At 49.7% G+C, this 15,830-nt stretch overlaps 1 protein-coding gene across 5 annotated transcripts in view; it reads left to right on the top strand.

The window, feature by feature from the left end:
* Positions 1-3,417: 3,417 nt before the first annotated feature.
* Positions 3,418-15,830, top strand: part of LOC105469743 (NAD synthetase 1) — a 48,928-nt gene continuing 36,515 nt past the window's right edge. Inside the window, exons 1-5 of one of the 5 annotated variants that reach the window (XM_011721243.2) lie at positions 3,418-3,666; positions 5,382-5,442; positions 8,648-8,764; positions 13,593-13,646; positions 14,200-14,289. In XM_011721243.2, coding sequence (XP_011719545.1) covers positions 3,582-3,666; positions 5,382-5,442; positions 8,648-8,764; positions 13,593-13,646; positions 14,200-14,289 — 407 coding nt within the window. In that variant the 5' untranslated portion in view covers positions 3,418-3,581. The remainder of the gene's footprint in view (positions 3,667-5,381; positions 5,443-8,647; positions 8,765-13,592; positions 13,647-14,199; positions 14,290-15,830) is intronic. The other 4 variants (XM_071074093.1, XM_071074095.1, XM_071074094.1 and 1 more) reach the window with 4 other exon arrangements.

The raw sequence follows: 15,830 nt of genomic DNA, 5'->3' as shown, positions 1-15,830 counted from the left end.
TCTCTGTCACACAGGCTGGAGTGTAGTGGCACGATCGATCGCAGCTCACTGCAGCCTTGAACTGCTGGGCTCAAGCGATTCTCTTCCCTCACCCTCCTGAGTAGCTGGGACTACAGGAGCACACTTTTTTTTTTTTTGGTAAAGACGTGGGTCTCACTATGTTACCCAAGCTGGTCTCGAACTCCTGGGCTCAAGCGATCCACCCATCTTGGCCTCCCACAATCCTGGGACAACAGGTGTGAAGCCCTGCCCTACAGTCCTTTTTTAAACCCCAGGATCTAATCAGGGAGCCACACTGTGCATTCAGGCTATGCACTTTTTTTGGCAGGATAATATACTAGAGCATGTTTTATCTTGTCAGAAGGCTGTCAACCTGAAATAACCAAACGGGTCAGAATTTAGCTTAAAGAGAGTTTATTTAAGTGTATAAAGTTTGAGGACAGGCTGCCTGGGAAGCACAGATTTTAAAGAATGGAAATCAGTGTTTCAAAGTGTAGATGTTTGGGATCATTTATGTAGACAAATTTTAGGGAAGTTTAACAGAATTTTAACTTTTTTATGCATAAAGTTATAATCTGACAAATTGAGGTGGTCTTTTTTGGAGAGAAGGTATATTTAACATTTTACACTGAAGATGTAGGAGTCTGGTCTGAGTTAAGTATGGGATAATAAGAGACAATATAATAAAGATCAGTAATTAAAAGGGGAGGAGGCCTGGTCTGTGGTCTCTCCTAGTCATTTATAAAACATAAATGATAAAGAAAAACATTAGTCTCTAATCTAAAAGACAAAATTACAAACATGCTACGTGACTCAGTTTCTAGGACTTCCCTCTTGACTTAATAAATTGGACAAGATCTTGCTCTGTTGCCCAGGGTGACATAATAAATTTCGAGAGTCCTAAACTTTTCTAAGACAACACATCACTGTGCTCCATGATTGATAGTGGGGTTCAGTGTTTACTGCCAGAAGTCTCCATTTTTCCTTTTGTTATTTATGAGTAATTGGAGCAGTGATACTTTGAGACTGTAAATATGCTATTCCCAAATTACCTTTCACCCTAGCATTTAATGATGACTCTTGCCTGAATCCCTTATTTCTTGGGACAATGTTAATTTTCTAATTTTATCATTCCCTCAACTTTGATTAATAAATTATTTATTAGCAAGCATTCTTCTGTAGAAATTTCCTCTTTATTTTTTTTTTATCAGTATGCCCTAATGGATTTAACTGACTGAGTTATGATCCTTACTGTATTGTCCTGTCTTTGGCTAATGGGAGCCCCTTCAAATTGGCTTCTTTTTTCAAATGACATGTCCCTACCATCCTTTGAGTACTTACTATTTTCTGGGACAACCAGATATTCAAGGATCCTCCCCTTCTCTGCCCAGGCCTGGTGTCAGCCATTGTTGGCAGGAGATCATTTGAGCAGATTGTGTGGATTTCAGAGGCATGAAAACTACTGTGAGGATTAAATAAGTTAGCGTGTATAACATTCTTGTGCTTTTGTGGAGTTGCCAAATTGTCATGAACAAGCATTACTTTATAGGCAGTGAAAAAGTGATTTAAAAAATGTGAAAACAGGTATATGTACATAAGCTAAAAATAAAGTCCTAAGTCTCCCATTGACCAAAGGGACCTTCTCTTGAGCAAGGGGACACCAGAAAAACCTTAACACTGAGTTCCCAGACATGACGCGATGGGAGGTCAGACATGCCTGGTAATAGCCCCCTGTTTTAGAGTTTGGACAGCACAACTGGCCAGCATTCATGTTAAAACAGATATCGTAAGACTGATAGAACGGACTCTGTGGCAATATGACACCAAATTATAAACAGGACCTGAAGCCATGCTAGGCAAGGGTAAGTCAGGCACTCCACACTTAGAGAATAAACTATATTCTAACGGCCACAAGGCTTTCTGTGTCTCTATTAGCCAAACACTGGCCTTGGGATAGGCAATATTAAAACAATTGCAGCTCCACATGCTGACTAACTCACCCTGTTTCACCAGCCATAACAGCTGTGATTGGACAAGAGACTGATTTCAGTGACTTTCTCCTGATAAGAGACCACCGACCAGCTGACCCCACCAACCAGCTGACGCGTTTATAGAGATGATGCACCTGTATGCCTTTGTGTCCTGAAAAGATCTTTTGCCATAAAGGCCCTAATTGTAAGACATGTAAATGTTAAGTCTCCACGCCAAAGTGAACATGGGTCATATATTCCATGCTTTGCTCAAAAACAGGGCATGTGTCAGGACCACCTTCATGAATATTCATAGCTCCTCCTCTAACCTGTTAAATATGTATGTTTAGTCAATCACTTCAGCATAGAGCTCCTGCCCCAAACCCTCCTCTTTGGAAGTCCCTGTCTCTGGCCTTGGCTGGAGACAGATTCCTGGTGCGGCCACCTTGCAGGCTACAACCCTTTACAACAAATAAAGCCTCCTCTTTTTCCAAATTTGTAAATTGTGTGTTTTTAAACTAACATGAATGACGGAAGGAAGGACGGCCTCTTCGAGCAAGGATGGTGAGGCAGTTATTTATATGGGGGAAAAATGGATTCTACCCTGGGTGGACTAAAGAGGAAATGTGAAAAAATAAAAAGTGAGAAACTGCTGATAGTGAATCGGTGCAAGCGCCCTGGAGAAGAGACTTGGCAATATTTAGGAAAGTCCAACAGCACGAACCCTACTACTCCGCAAAGCTGCTGGAACTGGCGGAAAGGAAATTGCAGCAGTGCGTGTGTGCGTGCGTCTGTTGGCAAAACGCTGCTAACAACTTCAATGCCCATCCGCTATTGAATAAACCTACTTTATTCCTACAATGGAATACCAAACTGCAGAAAAATAATTAAAAGAACGTATCTCATGTTACAGGGGAAAAAATCAAGTTGCAGAAGCACATTAAAGTGCAGTTCGTGTAGTTTCAGAAAAGGCAAGCAGCGCGCTTACCTGCGCTGCTTACACACGTGGTACAGGAGTGAAAGGGGCACGAGAGGGTTCCCAGGAATTCAACGCCATCTGCCCAGGGAGGCGGGATTCCCAGCACGGAGAAACGATTGCTGCGGTCTGCAGTCCCGCGGGCACGATGGAGCGCTCCTACCGTACTCTCTAGTGTTGGTGTATTTGGAACGTTTCACGCCGTATTAAAATAAAACATGGCTAAGCTGGTTGTGGGGTGGCGGTCTGGGATAAAATGGAGGCGAGCTGCAGCTGGGCGGTGAGCTCCCCCGCACCTGTGCGACTGGACAGGTTTGCCCGCGAGGGCGGGGGCGGGGGCGGGGCCGGGGCCCGGAGCAGGGGTGGAGCCGGGGCGGGGGCGGGGCCCTTCACGGGGCAACGAACTCGGCGGCCACCTCGCTGCGCAGGCGCGGTCGTGAGCGCCGCAGACGGGGCGGAGCGATCCGTAGGCAGGGCCTGACGCCGCACTTCTGCTTGGCCGGAGCCTCAACGGATGGGCGGGGAGGGGGCGGGGCCGGGAAACCCGGAAGGTCCGGCGCCCGAGCACCCTGTCTCGCTGGGACCCGGGTCTTGCTGTCCCCCGCTGGCCTCCTGCCCGGGCGACTGCAGCCAGGATGGGCCGGAAGGTGACCGTGGCCACCTGCGCACTCAACCAGTGGGCCCTGGACTTCGAGGGCAATTTGCAAAGGATTTTAAAGAGTGAGTCTGGGGCGGCGGGGGCACTGTGGCTAGGCCCAGGCTTGCCCGTGGCGCGCTCACAGCCTTGCCCTGGGCAACTCGCGGCCCTGGGCATGGGATCAGGTGAGAAAATGGGTAATGACCCCGCCAGTGGTACGTGCTCAGGTCCTCCTCGGGAAGTGAGTGTTTATAGTTCGTGGGGACAAGCGATATACAAGGCACGGTTAAGAAAAGTCTGGCGGTTTAGGGGGAGGCCTGGGGATGGACCCGTGTTCTATCTCTGGGGTCCAGTGGCTGGGGCTGAGCTGCCCATCCTCGGAGATATGTAAGTTGGACGGAATGGCTGCCCCCTGGCGGGTATGGTGTGCAGAGACCAGAGATTGACGGTCTGGGTCCCCGTGGACCTCCCTGGTGGGTGGGCATTGGGAGAAGGCGTCCCAGAAAGGGAAGTAGAAAAAGACGCCTGTCATCCCAGCACTTTGGGCGGGGAGGGGGCAGGGAATCACCTGAGGTCAGGAGTTCAAGACTAGCCTGGCCAACACGGTGAAACCCCGCCTCTACTAAAATACAAAAATCAGCTGGGCATGGTGGCCTCGAAGATAGGGTGTGGTTGTTGAAAGGTCACCATCTAATTTTCGTTCATATGGACGCACCGTGGAGGATGAAAAGTTAAACTATTACACCTGCACCTAAATGGGCAAGCCTGCAGGTGTAGTCAGGTTGCAGGTTATCTTGCACTGGTCTGCTGACTGCAAGAGCCTTTGCCAGGAGCAATAGAAACAGAATGTTTCAAGAGCTGGCATCTTATCAGCATGTACCCTGGATTATTATTGTTATTATTATTATTATCATTATCATTATTATTTTGGACATGGACTCTCACTCTGTTGCCCAGGCTGGAGTGCAGTGGTGCCTTCTTGGCTCACTGCAGTCTCTGCCTCCTGGACTCAAGCAATTCTCCTGCCTTAGCCTCCTGAGTAGCTGGGATTACAGGCGTCCGCCACCATGCATGGCCAATTTCTGTATTTTTAGTAGAGACGAGGTTTCACCATGTTGGCCAGGCCGGTCTTAAACTCCTGTCCTCAAGTGATCCACCTGCCTTGGCCTCCCAAAGTGCTGGGATTCCAGGCATGAGCCACCGCAGCCAGTGGTTGTTTTGTTTTGTTTTTTTTTAATAGCAACCTGCTTTCACCTCATTTGCTCAGAGCAAATCCAGTTGGACTGAAGAAGGCTGGGTGACTAGAGCTAAGCCTACACTCTGCCAGCCTCTCCTCCCTAGATGCTTGTTGGAAGCTGCTGCCCCAGACCAGTAAGCCAATGGTGCCTGACAGTGGCACCACTGCTGGATCGTAATCCTTCAAGTCCTTTTTCCTCTAGGTGGTGTTGGGCATTTCCTTGTTAATAAACTACCAGGGTGTGACTTCTTCCTCTTCCTCCGCCTCCTCCGTGGTGCTAAGGGTCAGGCCTGCAAACCCTCCCTGTTTCTCATTTTCTGCAGGTATAAGCAGGCATATGCAAGTATAGGCAGGTGCAGGTGTATACAGGTGTATGCTGCCCTCTGCTGCCAGGCTGTCAACAGGAAGCCTGACTGCATCCGGTCTGGGAAGGCACAGAGCATTTTTGTTTGTTGTTTGTATTTTGTTTTTATCCTACCTACTGCAGCAGGTTATTTCATCTGTCTCTGAATGTATAGGTGCTGAAATTGCCCCATTTTCTTTTTCTGTCTGTACTTCCAGGTATTGAAATTGCCAAAAACAGAGGAGCAAGATACAGGCTTGGACCAGAGCTGGAAATATGGTAAGAACAGACACAGACACCCTGGGGTGGTCAGCTAGCGATGCCTGCATCAGCTTTCCCCAGCTGAGAAGGCAAGGAAGGAGCAGGGACAGTCCTGAGAGCTGTGGACATGCCACACCTGCTGTTGGGCCTGGTTAATGCCATTGAACACCTGAGCAAGAGCAGGCCCAGGGAGGCTGAGTAAGTCTAGATTCCCATGTTGAGTAATTAAAGGAACTGACTTTTACCGGATTAAGGCCAATTTCAAAGTTGGGCTGCTTCTGTGTTACCACTGCCTTTTTGCTGTGGTCTGAATGTTTGTGTCCCCCCAAAATTCATATGTTGAAACCTAACCCCCAGGTGATGGTATTAAGAGATGAAGCCTTTGGCAGGTGATTGGGTCATGAGGGTGGAACCTTCATGAATGGGATTAGTGCCCTTATAAGAGAGGCCCAAAGGAGCTCGTTGGCCGCTTCTACCACGTGAGGACACAGAAGGAGAGAACCAGCCCTCACCAGGTACCAAATCTGCCAGCACCTTGATCATGGGCTTCCCAGCCTCCAGAGCTGTAAGCAATACATTTCTGTTGCTTATAAATTACCCAGTCCAAGGTGTTTTGTTATAACGGCCTGAGGACCAAGATATCTTTGGTTTTCATTCTGTGATCTCAAAAGAAGCATAAGTCATCATTTCTTATATGCCTTTTTGTAAAAATCAGGAAAACTGATTGCTTATTTCCCTTCTTGTCCCTTCTTTAAAAACAAAAACAAAAACAAAAAATAATAAGTAGCCACATTGTAGGTCTCTTGTAAGCGATAGTCCTTTCTCATTTTGGATGTCAGCTGCCATCTGTGCTCAGCTAGTTTCCCGTTGGTCTTTAGGCCCCTGACCCATTGTGGAATCTGGAAGTCCCTCTTCAGTCTTTGTCTCCTGCCTTAGTGTGTGTTCTTGCTTCTGGACTTAGAGTAAGCAGGAACTGTCTTCTCTTAGGAGGTTTTGTGTGAGTCCAGAGGCATCTTTCTCTAAGTCCTTCCAAGTTCCTTTCCTTTATTAGGTCGATTTCTCTCCTTAGAATCCCACCTTCAAATAGGGCTGTTTCTCCCATAATATCCAAGAATGTTTACTTTGTTCTTTAATTTGTCTTCATTTGATTGATTCTTTAAGAAATTCTTCACCTAAGTGCCAAGGGATCTAGGATTCTGGGTAGTCTGAGGTCACAAAAATTCGATCCTCTCCTGGCCCTGTGGCCGGATCCTCTCCTGGGCCGGACTCAAGGCCTGATCATCTCGTGAGCCTGACCTCTCCTGGGCTGGTCCAGGAGCGTGATCCTCATGTCCTGTCTGCTGCTTGCCCTGGAAGAGCTGCAGTGGTGACAGCCCAGTCCCCCGGCCTGATGTGGCCCAGATGCTTAGAGTTTAACTCTTCTTTTCTTTCTTCGTCCTAGTCTCTCTCTTCTATAAAAGTTATATCCACCTCTCTCTTTCCTCCAAATATGGACCTGTTTCATTTTGAAAATGGGAGGATGTCTAACTAAAGGCCCCTGGGATGGAATATTTGCATTCAGCAGGGACAGGGGCCCAGCTGAGCAGGGCTCTATATAGCTCACAACCTGCACAGTTTACAAAGAGGAAACCGAGGCAGGAGAGGAGGGACGTCACTTCACTGAGCACACCGCCTCTTGTTCTTACTGGTTAGGGGTCCAGCACCTGATACACAGGGAGGGCCCAGTGGCCCTAGAGCAGGCTGACTCGTGGACCAGAGACCCTCTCACCTAGAAACGTCAGCTGTTTCCTTTGAGTCGGTGCTGGAGGCTTTGGAAAGGGATGGCTGCCACCCAAATAGCCCCGGGCACGGATTGACCAGCGCCTGCGATAAACTGCTCCTCCAGCTGCTGGCCCGTCGAAGGGGTGAGAGGCCTCTGGTCGCTGGACGCCATGCAGAGGGACGTGTGGTGTTATTATGTTATTTGGTTTCACATGTGGGCCAGGACGCCAACAGGGCATGAAAACCCACGAAACAGGGATCCGTTGGAGGAGAACGGACATCTCAGGACTCCGTTCCCTACTGGGGCATCTCCTGGATACCGTTTGTATCTGAGAACTGGGCTTTTCCTCTTAGCAGAGCCAGCACAGAGAGCAGTGCTTTCCCAGATACTAAAAATCATAATTGCCGGTTCTGGGGTTTATGCGAGCGTGTGTGAGGTTTGCTGGGCATTTAAAGTGTGCCTTCCAGGCTGATGGCGTAGTAGAAAGGAGAACTTCTTGAAGAGTTATAAGTGTTCTACAAATGCTCTATATTGTATTATGGGAACCCCAATAGTAAGCAACCCAGCCTTCACATTTAATGACACCACGGATTATTGAATTCCTGCGGATGCCGAAATAGAAACAAACTAGAGACTTAAAGCAACAGAAATGTATTCTCTCATAGTTCAGGAAGCCAGAAGTCCAAAATCAGGATGGCAGCAGGGCCTGCCTCCCTCCAAAGGCTCTTGGGGAGGGTCCCTCCTGCCTTTCCCAGCTCCTAGTGGTTCCAGGTGCTCCTTGGCTGGTGGCCTCCGTGCTCCCATCTCTGCCTCCGTCCTCACGTTGCCTCCTCCTGTTCTCCCTGTCTCTCCTTTCCTTTCTCTTACAAGGACACTTGTCATTGGACTTAGGCCCACCTGCAAAAGCCAGGGTGATCTCATCTTGGGATACTTAATTTCGTTATATCAGCAGACTCTTTTTCTAAGATAAGGTTGCATTTGTAGGTTTCTAAGGTCATTACCTTCATTCAGCCGACTACAAACATCTATAGCAAGAAACTCAGGGGTAGCTTTGTGGGTGGTTTTTCTGAACGGTTATTAGTGATCTTTGCCAAATAATGGATTTCTGTGGGTCCAGCTTTGTTTCTTTGGGGTTCTTCTCTTGTCGATCAGTGTCATTTGGGCCACATTAATGGTTAAAAGGAAACCCAAGGACAGGCGCTTCCTGATATGAGAGATTTTTTGTAGTAACTTAAAACTCAGAGAGAGGAGCAGGGGCCATGCTCTATCACGTTCAGTAAAGCACATTGTGCTGGGGTGGTGGGTCTTATGCTGGATGCTCACTGGAATCACCTGGAAGGCTTTGAGAAAACACCTGAGCCCCGGCCCCCAGACACGTTCAGACTGGACGGGCCCACAGGCCCTGCCCCAGCCCGCTCACCTGAATTGTTTCTGGAGCTCACCTTCTCACTCTCTCTGCAGCGGCTACGGATGCTGGGATCATTATTACGAGTCGGACACCCTCTTGCACTCGTTTCAAGTCCTGGCGGCCCTTCTGGAGTCTCCCGTCACTCAGGACATCATCTGCGACGTGGGCATGTAAGTGCCAGTGTGAGTGTGGAAGGGCAAGCCCGGGACAAAGGCAGGCTCAAGGGCATGACCCACCCAACCAGCCTCCATCCAGGGTGTGGAACGTCCACGTGTCCAGGGATACCAAAGGCCTTATGCTTGAAAAGTGGGTTTTGTTCCTATCTCAGCCCCGTACGCCACCTCATTTCCCCTGCAAGGAGGTAGCTCCCGGAAGCAGGATGTGTCAGTTCTTCCGGAAAGTCCCATGCACACATCAGCAGACTCCACACAAAGGGGAATGCAGCGTTCACCCCATTGCATGCAGAGAGCTTGACTCACATCATGGGGAGCCCTGGGGCTCATTCCATGTCTGCATGTCGCCACGTGGTTCCCATGGCTTAGGCTGCATATGTGTAGCTCCACAAGGAAGGCCTCTGCATGCGCTGTGCTAGTGTCTGTGCTGTGCCCTGCATAGCCGGTCCCTATGGAGGCCTCTGCACGCCCCATGCTGGTGTCTGTGCTGTGCCCTGCATAGCCGGTCCCTATGGAGGCCTCTGCACATGCTGTGCTAGTGTCTGAGCCCTGCTTTGCATAGCGGGTTCCCTATGGAGTATGCTGTACTGGTGTCTGTGCTGCACTCTGCATAGCTGGTACCCTGTGGAGGCCTCTGCATGCACCATGCTGGTGTCTGTGCTGTGCCCTGCATAGCCGGTCCCTGTGGAGGATGCTGTGCTGTTGTCTGTGCTGTGCTCTGCATAGCTGCTCCTATGGAGGCCTCTGCACACGCTCTGCTGGTGTCTGTGCTGTGGCATAGCTGGTCCGCTATGTGCCACACTCTGCATAGCTGTCCCCTGTGGAGGGCCCTGTGTGCGCTGTGCTGGTGTCTGTGCCGCACTCTGTATAGCTGGTCCCCTATGGAGGCCTCTGCACTCACTGTGCTGGTGTCTGTGCCGCACTCTGCATAGCTGTCCCCTGTGGAGGCCTCTGCACATGCTCTGTTGGTGTCTGCCGCGCTCTGCATCGCTGTCGCCTTTCACTGGGCTTTGCATCGAGTCCTTTACGTCTCCTTCAGCCCCGCCTCATCCGGCATGGAGATGGCATCTTGGCTCACTTCTTTCTTGGCATCTGTCTGGCGCATATTCTCCCGCCACTCGCATCCAACCCTCACCATGACATTTATGGAGTGGGGCCTCTTCTAAGCAGCACACGGATGGGAATTTTAGGCTCTGTTCACATGGATGATGCTAATTGGTCCCGTGGACTCTCTTAGTTTCCTTTTGCTGCTCTGGTGAATTACCATGGACACAAAACACACAAGCAACACCAGTCTTTTATCTAATGGTTCTGAAGGTCAGAAGTCAAGGGGTCAGTGGGTCAGCAGCAAGCCTGGTTCCTTCTGGAGACTCTCCAGGAGGATCTGTGTCCTTGCCTTCTCTAGCTTCCCTGGCCTGTGGCCTCTTCCAGCTGTGACGTCGCCCCGACCCCCACTTCTGTTGTCACAGCTCCTCCTCTGACCCTCCCTCTTATGGGGACTCTTGCCATTATGCTAGCTGGCCCGGATTGTCCAGAATCATCTCCCATCTCAAGGCCTGTCACCTCATCACCCCTGCAACGTCTCAGGTAACAAAACACAGTCGCAGGCTCCAGCAGTTAGGATGGGGACATCTTTGAGGGGCTGAGAGTCAGCCGACCACAGGGACTTACTCTCGTCACTTCACCAAGTTTTCTACTCATTAGGTTTTCTTTTTTTCGTTTTTGTTTGTTTGTTTGAGACAGATTCTCACTCTGTTGTCCAGGCTGGAGTGCTGTGGTGCAATCCTGGCTCACTGCAGCCTCGACCTCCTGGGCTCAAGTGATCCGTCCGCCTCAGCCTCCTGAGTACCTGGGACTACAGGTGCACGCTAGCACACCTGGCTGGTGTTTTTTTTTTGTTTTTTTTTTTAATTTTTCCTAGAGACAGGGTCTCGCTATGTTGCCCAGGCTGGTTCTTTTTGGGTTTTGTCTTTTGTTGGTTCATTTTTGCTCAAACTTTTCCTCTGCTGACTTTGAGTTTATAATCCTCTTTTCATTTTTCTACTTTTTACACTTAAAAATTGTAACCATCATATTTGAAGGTATTTTTTTCTTTTGAAATCTAGCGTTTTTCTGGATTGGAGGCTCCAATGAACAAAACAAGAGTTTTATCATAATGTCATTGATAACTTCCATCTTGCACTGTTTCTTCAAATGGTCCTCCAGGAAGAGGGTGCTGATTTGGTTGTGGTTGCAGGTGCACCATCCTTAGTTCTGCCCTACAAGGGGTTCGCCTTTATAAACAAAATAAAGAAACAGAGTGGTGGATACTTTTTTAAAAACGACTGTCTTATTTATTTGCTTTGCTCACTTACGGAGTTGAACTTTTTTTGTTTGTTGGTTGGTTGTAACACTCTTCGAGAGTTACCTGCTTTTTTGCCTACAACTGCTTGTGTCTCATTTATTTTGAGTCCTTGACATGTGAAACATGTCAGTCCCTTCCCACGTAAGGTAAAAATCCTTCTCCCGGTGCGTCGTTTGGTGTGTAACTTTGTTTTATGTGTCCGGTGGTAAAACGTTCACGTGGTGAAAGCGCCGCCCTGATCTGCTTTAGTTTGTTTCTGAGTTTGTCCTGGTGACTTACTCCACTTAGAGATCAGATATTCACGGAGGGCTCGTATTTTATTGAAAACATCTATTTCTCTCACACTCTGGGCACACTTTGTCTAAGTGAGAACAAGTTTGTGTTCGTCAGGCATCTTCTGTGGCAAGAACAAGAGCAAGAGAGAGAGGGGCGAGGCGCTACTCACTTTTTTATTTTTATTTATTTATTTCTTTTTGAGACAGAGTCTCACTCTGTCGCGCAGGCTGGAGTGCAGTGGTGCGATCTCGGCTCACTGCAACCTCTGCCTCCCGGGTTCAAGCGATCCTCCTGCCCCAGCCTCCCAAGTAGCTGGGACTACAGGTGCACGCCACCACACCAGGCTAATTTTTGTGTTTTTAGTATAGACAGGGTTTCATCAGATTGGTCAAGCTGGTCTTGAACTCCTGACCTTGTAATCCGCCTGCCTCAGCCTCCCAAAGTGCTGGGATTACAGGCGTGAGCCACTGCACCCAGTTGCTACACACTCTTAAAACGACCAGATCTCACGAGAACCCACTCGCTCCCTGTCAGAAGAACAGCACGGAGGGGATGGTGCCAAGCCATGCATGAGAACTCCGCCCACACCAGGCCCTACCTCCAAACTGGGGATTACAGTTGGACATGAGATCTGGTGGGGTCCTGAATCCAGAACACGTCAGAGAGGAGGAACAGAAGCCATGATGGAGTGAGTCGCTCATGGTGGCCACAGCCAGGACGGGGGCTGCAGCCAGGACAGGGACGGGCAGTGGTGCCCCTGCATGCATCTTACCCTTTCATCCCCATTTTTGGGAGGAAGAGTCGAGGCTGTTGTCAACCAGAAATAAAATCCTAAGGTCCTCCCAACCCTCTGAATGAACTGCTTCTCTCAGAGGGACCCTCCAGGGTTAACCTGAAAGCCTGGTTCAGGCCATGACGGGGAGTCGGTGGTGATCGGGGATCAGACAGGCCTCATTTCCCCTCCTTCCTTTTGGAAGAGCTGACCAGCATGAACATCAACACAGACTTTAAGTCTCATAGGAAACATTTACAGTCTGTTCCCTCTGAAGCCCGCTACTCGGAGGTTTCATCTACATCATAAAACTTTGGTCTTCACAACCCACTGTCATAACCCAGACATTCCTTTCTATTGATAATAACTCAACCAATTGCCAATCAGAACCATTTAAATCCACCTATGGCCTGGAAGCCCATCCCCGGCCGCCTCGAGTTGGTCCTGCCTTTCCAGTTCGAGCAGTGCCCATCCAGCATGTATTGAGTGACATCTTCTCTCTCCCTGAAATGTGTACAAGCAGGCTGTGCCCCGACCACCGCGGGCACGTGTGGTTAGGACCTCCTCGGGCTGTGTCAGGTGTGTGTCCTTCACCTTGGCAAAATAAATGTTCTAAGTGGACTGAGACCTGTCTCAGATACTTTTGGGTTCACACCGGTTACTCAGCCAGTGGCAAGGCTGGAATCGGAACTCCACACCATCCACGTTTGGTTTTTCTTCCCCCGAAACACTTTTGCGGTCGGATCACACCCCCGGCAGGCGCCTGTGCTTCTCTCCGACACTGCGTCCTCTCAGCGCTCCTGTCCGGGTCATCTTTCCCTTGTGCTGCCCTGCTCTGGCCAGAGCCTCTTGTCGGGTCACTCTGGTCCCCGTGCGAGTATCCCCAGCCAGGTCGCCCTCTCCTGCTGTGGTCCCCTCATCTGCAGTGGGAGATGATAGGGTGTCAGCAAGGTGATAGGAGTGTGAAGCCAAGGCCCAGTCCTGAGAAAGGGCCGGCCCCGAGTGGCAAATGGAAGGGTTCCACATGTCCCAGGTGGTGGGTGGAAATGAGCTCAGGGCGGACAAGTGCTGGAAAGTGGATACCTCAGGTTAGCACAAGGCAATTTGGAGGGGGAAGGGGAGGAGGCAGCAGAGGCTGGAACATTTCAGGAGGAGAGGGAAGAACCCTGTGGTGGAAAGAAGTTGCTGTTCGTTGAGAAGAAGCTCCTCTAGGCTTAGAGTCGGTGCTGCCTGGGTGGCAGAACCATCTCGGCTCATTTTAGCTTTGATTTGAGGTGCCAACAGAAGAGCCTTGCAGTTCTGTGAAGGGATCGGAGGAAGCTTCATATTAAAGTAAAATGCATGATTCCAGAGCTGCAGCCAGCCACTGCCTCCGCATGCTCTGTGTTTTCATAACTGGGCAGACATGCATGTACCTCCCCTCTCTCCTGCAGGCCTGTAATGCACCGAAATGTCCGCTACAACTGCAGAGTAATATTCCTCAACAGGTAGGCTCCCTGCCCCTGCCCCCGGGAGGGTGACTGGGGCCTCTCCCTGGCTCTCAGCCGAGGGTGCTGCCCTGGGGACCCATTACTGGTAGGCTGCTTCTGGAAGTGCCCGGGTTAGTCAGAGCCGATGCACCAGGCAGGTGACCCAGGTGCCTTTGCTTCTCTGGGTCTCAGCCATCACCGAGACAGGCATCATCAGGTATCAGAAGGAGAGAGACGCAGAGGGTGGGGGTGTGGGGACACAGGTCCTTGTGGCCTGGAAGCCAGTCCTGCTGAGCGAGTTCCCTGGAGCGCCTGGTCACCAGCTGCTGGTGAGGTGCACACCTGCTGGGGCTTAGCTGCTTCACTGTGAGGGTCAGGAACGGATGCAGCCGTGGAGACCTGAGTCAGAGAGAGAAAGTGGAAGCCCAGATAAGGAGAGAGATTTGCTCGGGGCCCCATTCTTGAGCCAACTGTACACGGCATCACCTTGTCCCCCGGTGGCAGTGGCCACCGCCAGTGACATGTTTGTCTCAGGAGCCCGGTGTGCACGGCTTTGTTCCTCTGCCTGCAGGAAGATCCTGCTCATCAGACCCAAGATGGCCTTGGCCAACGAAGGCAACTACCGCGAGCTACGCTGGTTCACCCCGTGGTCGAGGAGTCGGTGAGTCGGGTGCTGGACCGCTCCCGGGATGTGTGTTAAGCACCTTCGCTGTGTGTAGCCTTGGGTCCGGATCATGGGGGTGTTACTGGTGGAGGGTGTCCAGGTTCTTGACATTTTGAACAAAGAATTGGACAAAAAGCACAAACAAAGCAAACAAAGAATGAAGCAACCAAAGCAGAGACTGAATGAAAATAAAAGCCCACTCCACAGGACGGGAGCGGCCCCAGCAAGGCTCACGGGCCCGGTTACGCAATGTTCTGGGATTTAAATATCCTCTAGAGGCTTCCCATTGGTTACTTGGTGTGGGCCCCATGTCAATAAAGAGGCTGAAGTGAAGTGACAAGGTTATTTACTTGGTGTACACACTATGCAAATAAAGAGGTGTTTCCTCTCTGAATTAGTTACAAAGTTATTTACTTGGTCTTAGAAAGCTGGGGTTTTTCCTTTGATTTAGTTCTAGGAAGTGCTCAGGTTCCCTGCCCCCAGACCCTATTCTACCTCAGCAGTGTCAGGGATATGGACTAGCTGGGGCCAATGGTGCAGGCGGTGAAGGGATTTACCAAGACGGTTGTAGGCGAAGACAGGCAGATTGATTAGAGAAAGTAGGAAAATATTTTGCAAGATTGCAACAGGCAGCACAGCAGAGAAGGGGCTGTCTGCAGAGAGGCGGGGGCTGGAGGGAGGTGTTATAGGGTTGTGCTGGAGGGGGCTACATTGGGGATGAGGTAGAACTGTGGGAGCCACTGCGGAAGGAGGTCATTGTGCCTGTGGAGGTCATCGTGCCCTCAGAACAATTGTTCGTTGTTCTCCACATCTGGGGCTCCATACTCATGGCTTCCTCATCTGATCAGGTCTCTGCAAGCAGAGGATGCACAGAAACATGGACTAGGGTCTCCACCCCCTGGTGCCAGTCCCTTATATGCCTGATTTGATGCTGCTGATTAAATTGTAGCTAGGTTCAGTGCAGATCACGTGGAACTCCCAGTCATCAGTCAGGGATGTCAGTCATGTTAGGTGAAGTGTCACTTCCATCTCGAATGATACTGAATGTCAGGTTTCACATCGTCACCCGGTTGACCTTTGGGTCATTCTTCATCATGGGGTGTCTGCCACGTGCATCCTCAGGCATTTACTGGCATAGCTGGTCTCCCCACAGATACTCCCAGTTGTGACAACCAAAAATGTCCCCAGACATTACCAGATGTCCCCTGGGGGGCAAAATTGCCCCAGTTGAGAAATTCTACTCTCTATTTTTACTACAGTTATTTCTATTTTTTATTGTTGTTATTGTAAATGAATTCTTTAATATTATATTTTTAAGTGGTTAATATTTTTATGTAGGAAAACTTGATTTTTGTGTTGCTTTTGTAATTGACCACCTCATTAAATTCTCCTATTGTGTCTGTTAGTCTGTTGATTTTTGTAGTTTTTCTTTTAAGTTAAACTTATATAATATGCAACTAATTTTCCTTTTCCTTTCCAGTATTTACACCTCTTGGTTCATTTTCTTAACTTTTGTTGGCCAGCATTTCTAGAACGGT

This window comes from Macaca nemestrina, chromosome 12 (assembly GCF_043159975.1).
Source record: "Macaca nemestrina isolate mMacNem1 chromosome 12, mMacNem.hap1, whole genome shotgun sequence".
NCBI classification, from domain to species: Eukaryota; Metazoa; Chordata; class Mammalia; order Primates; family Cercopithecidae; genus Macaca; species Macaca nemestrina.
Note: the sequence above shows the minus strand (reverse complement) of the source record. Positions and strands in the feature narration are given on the sequence as shown.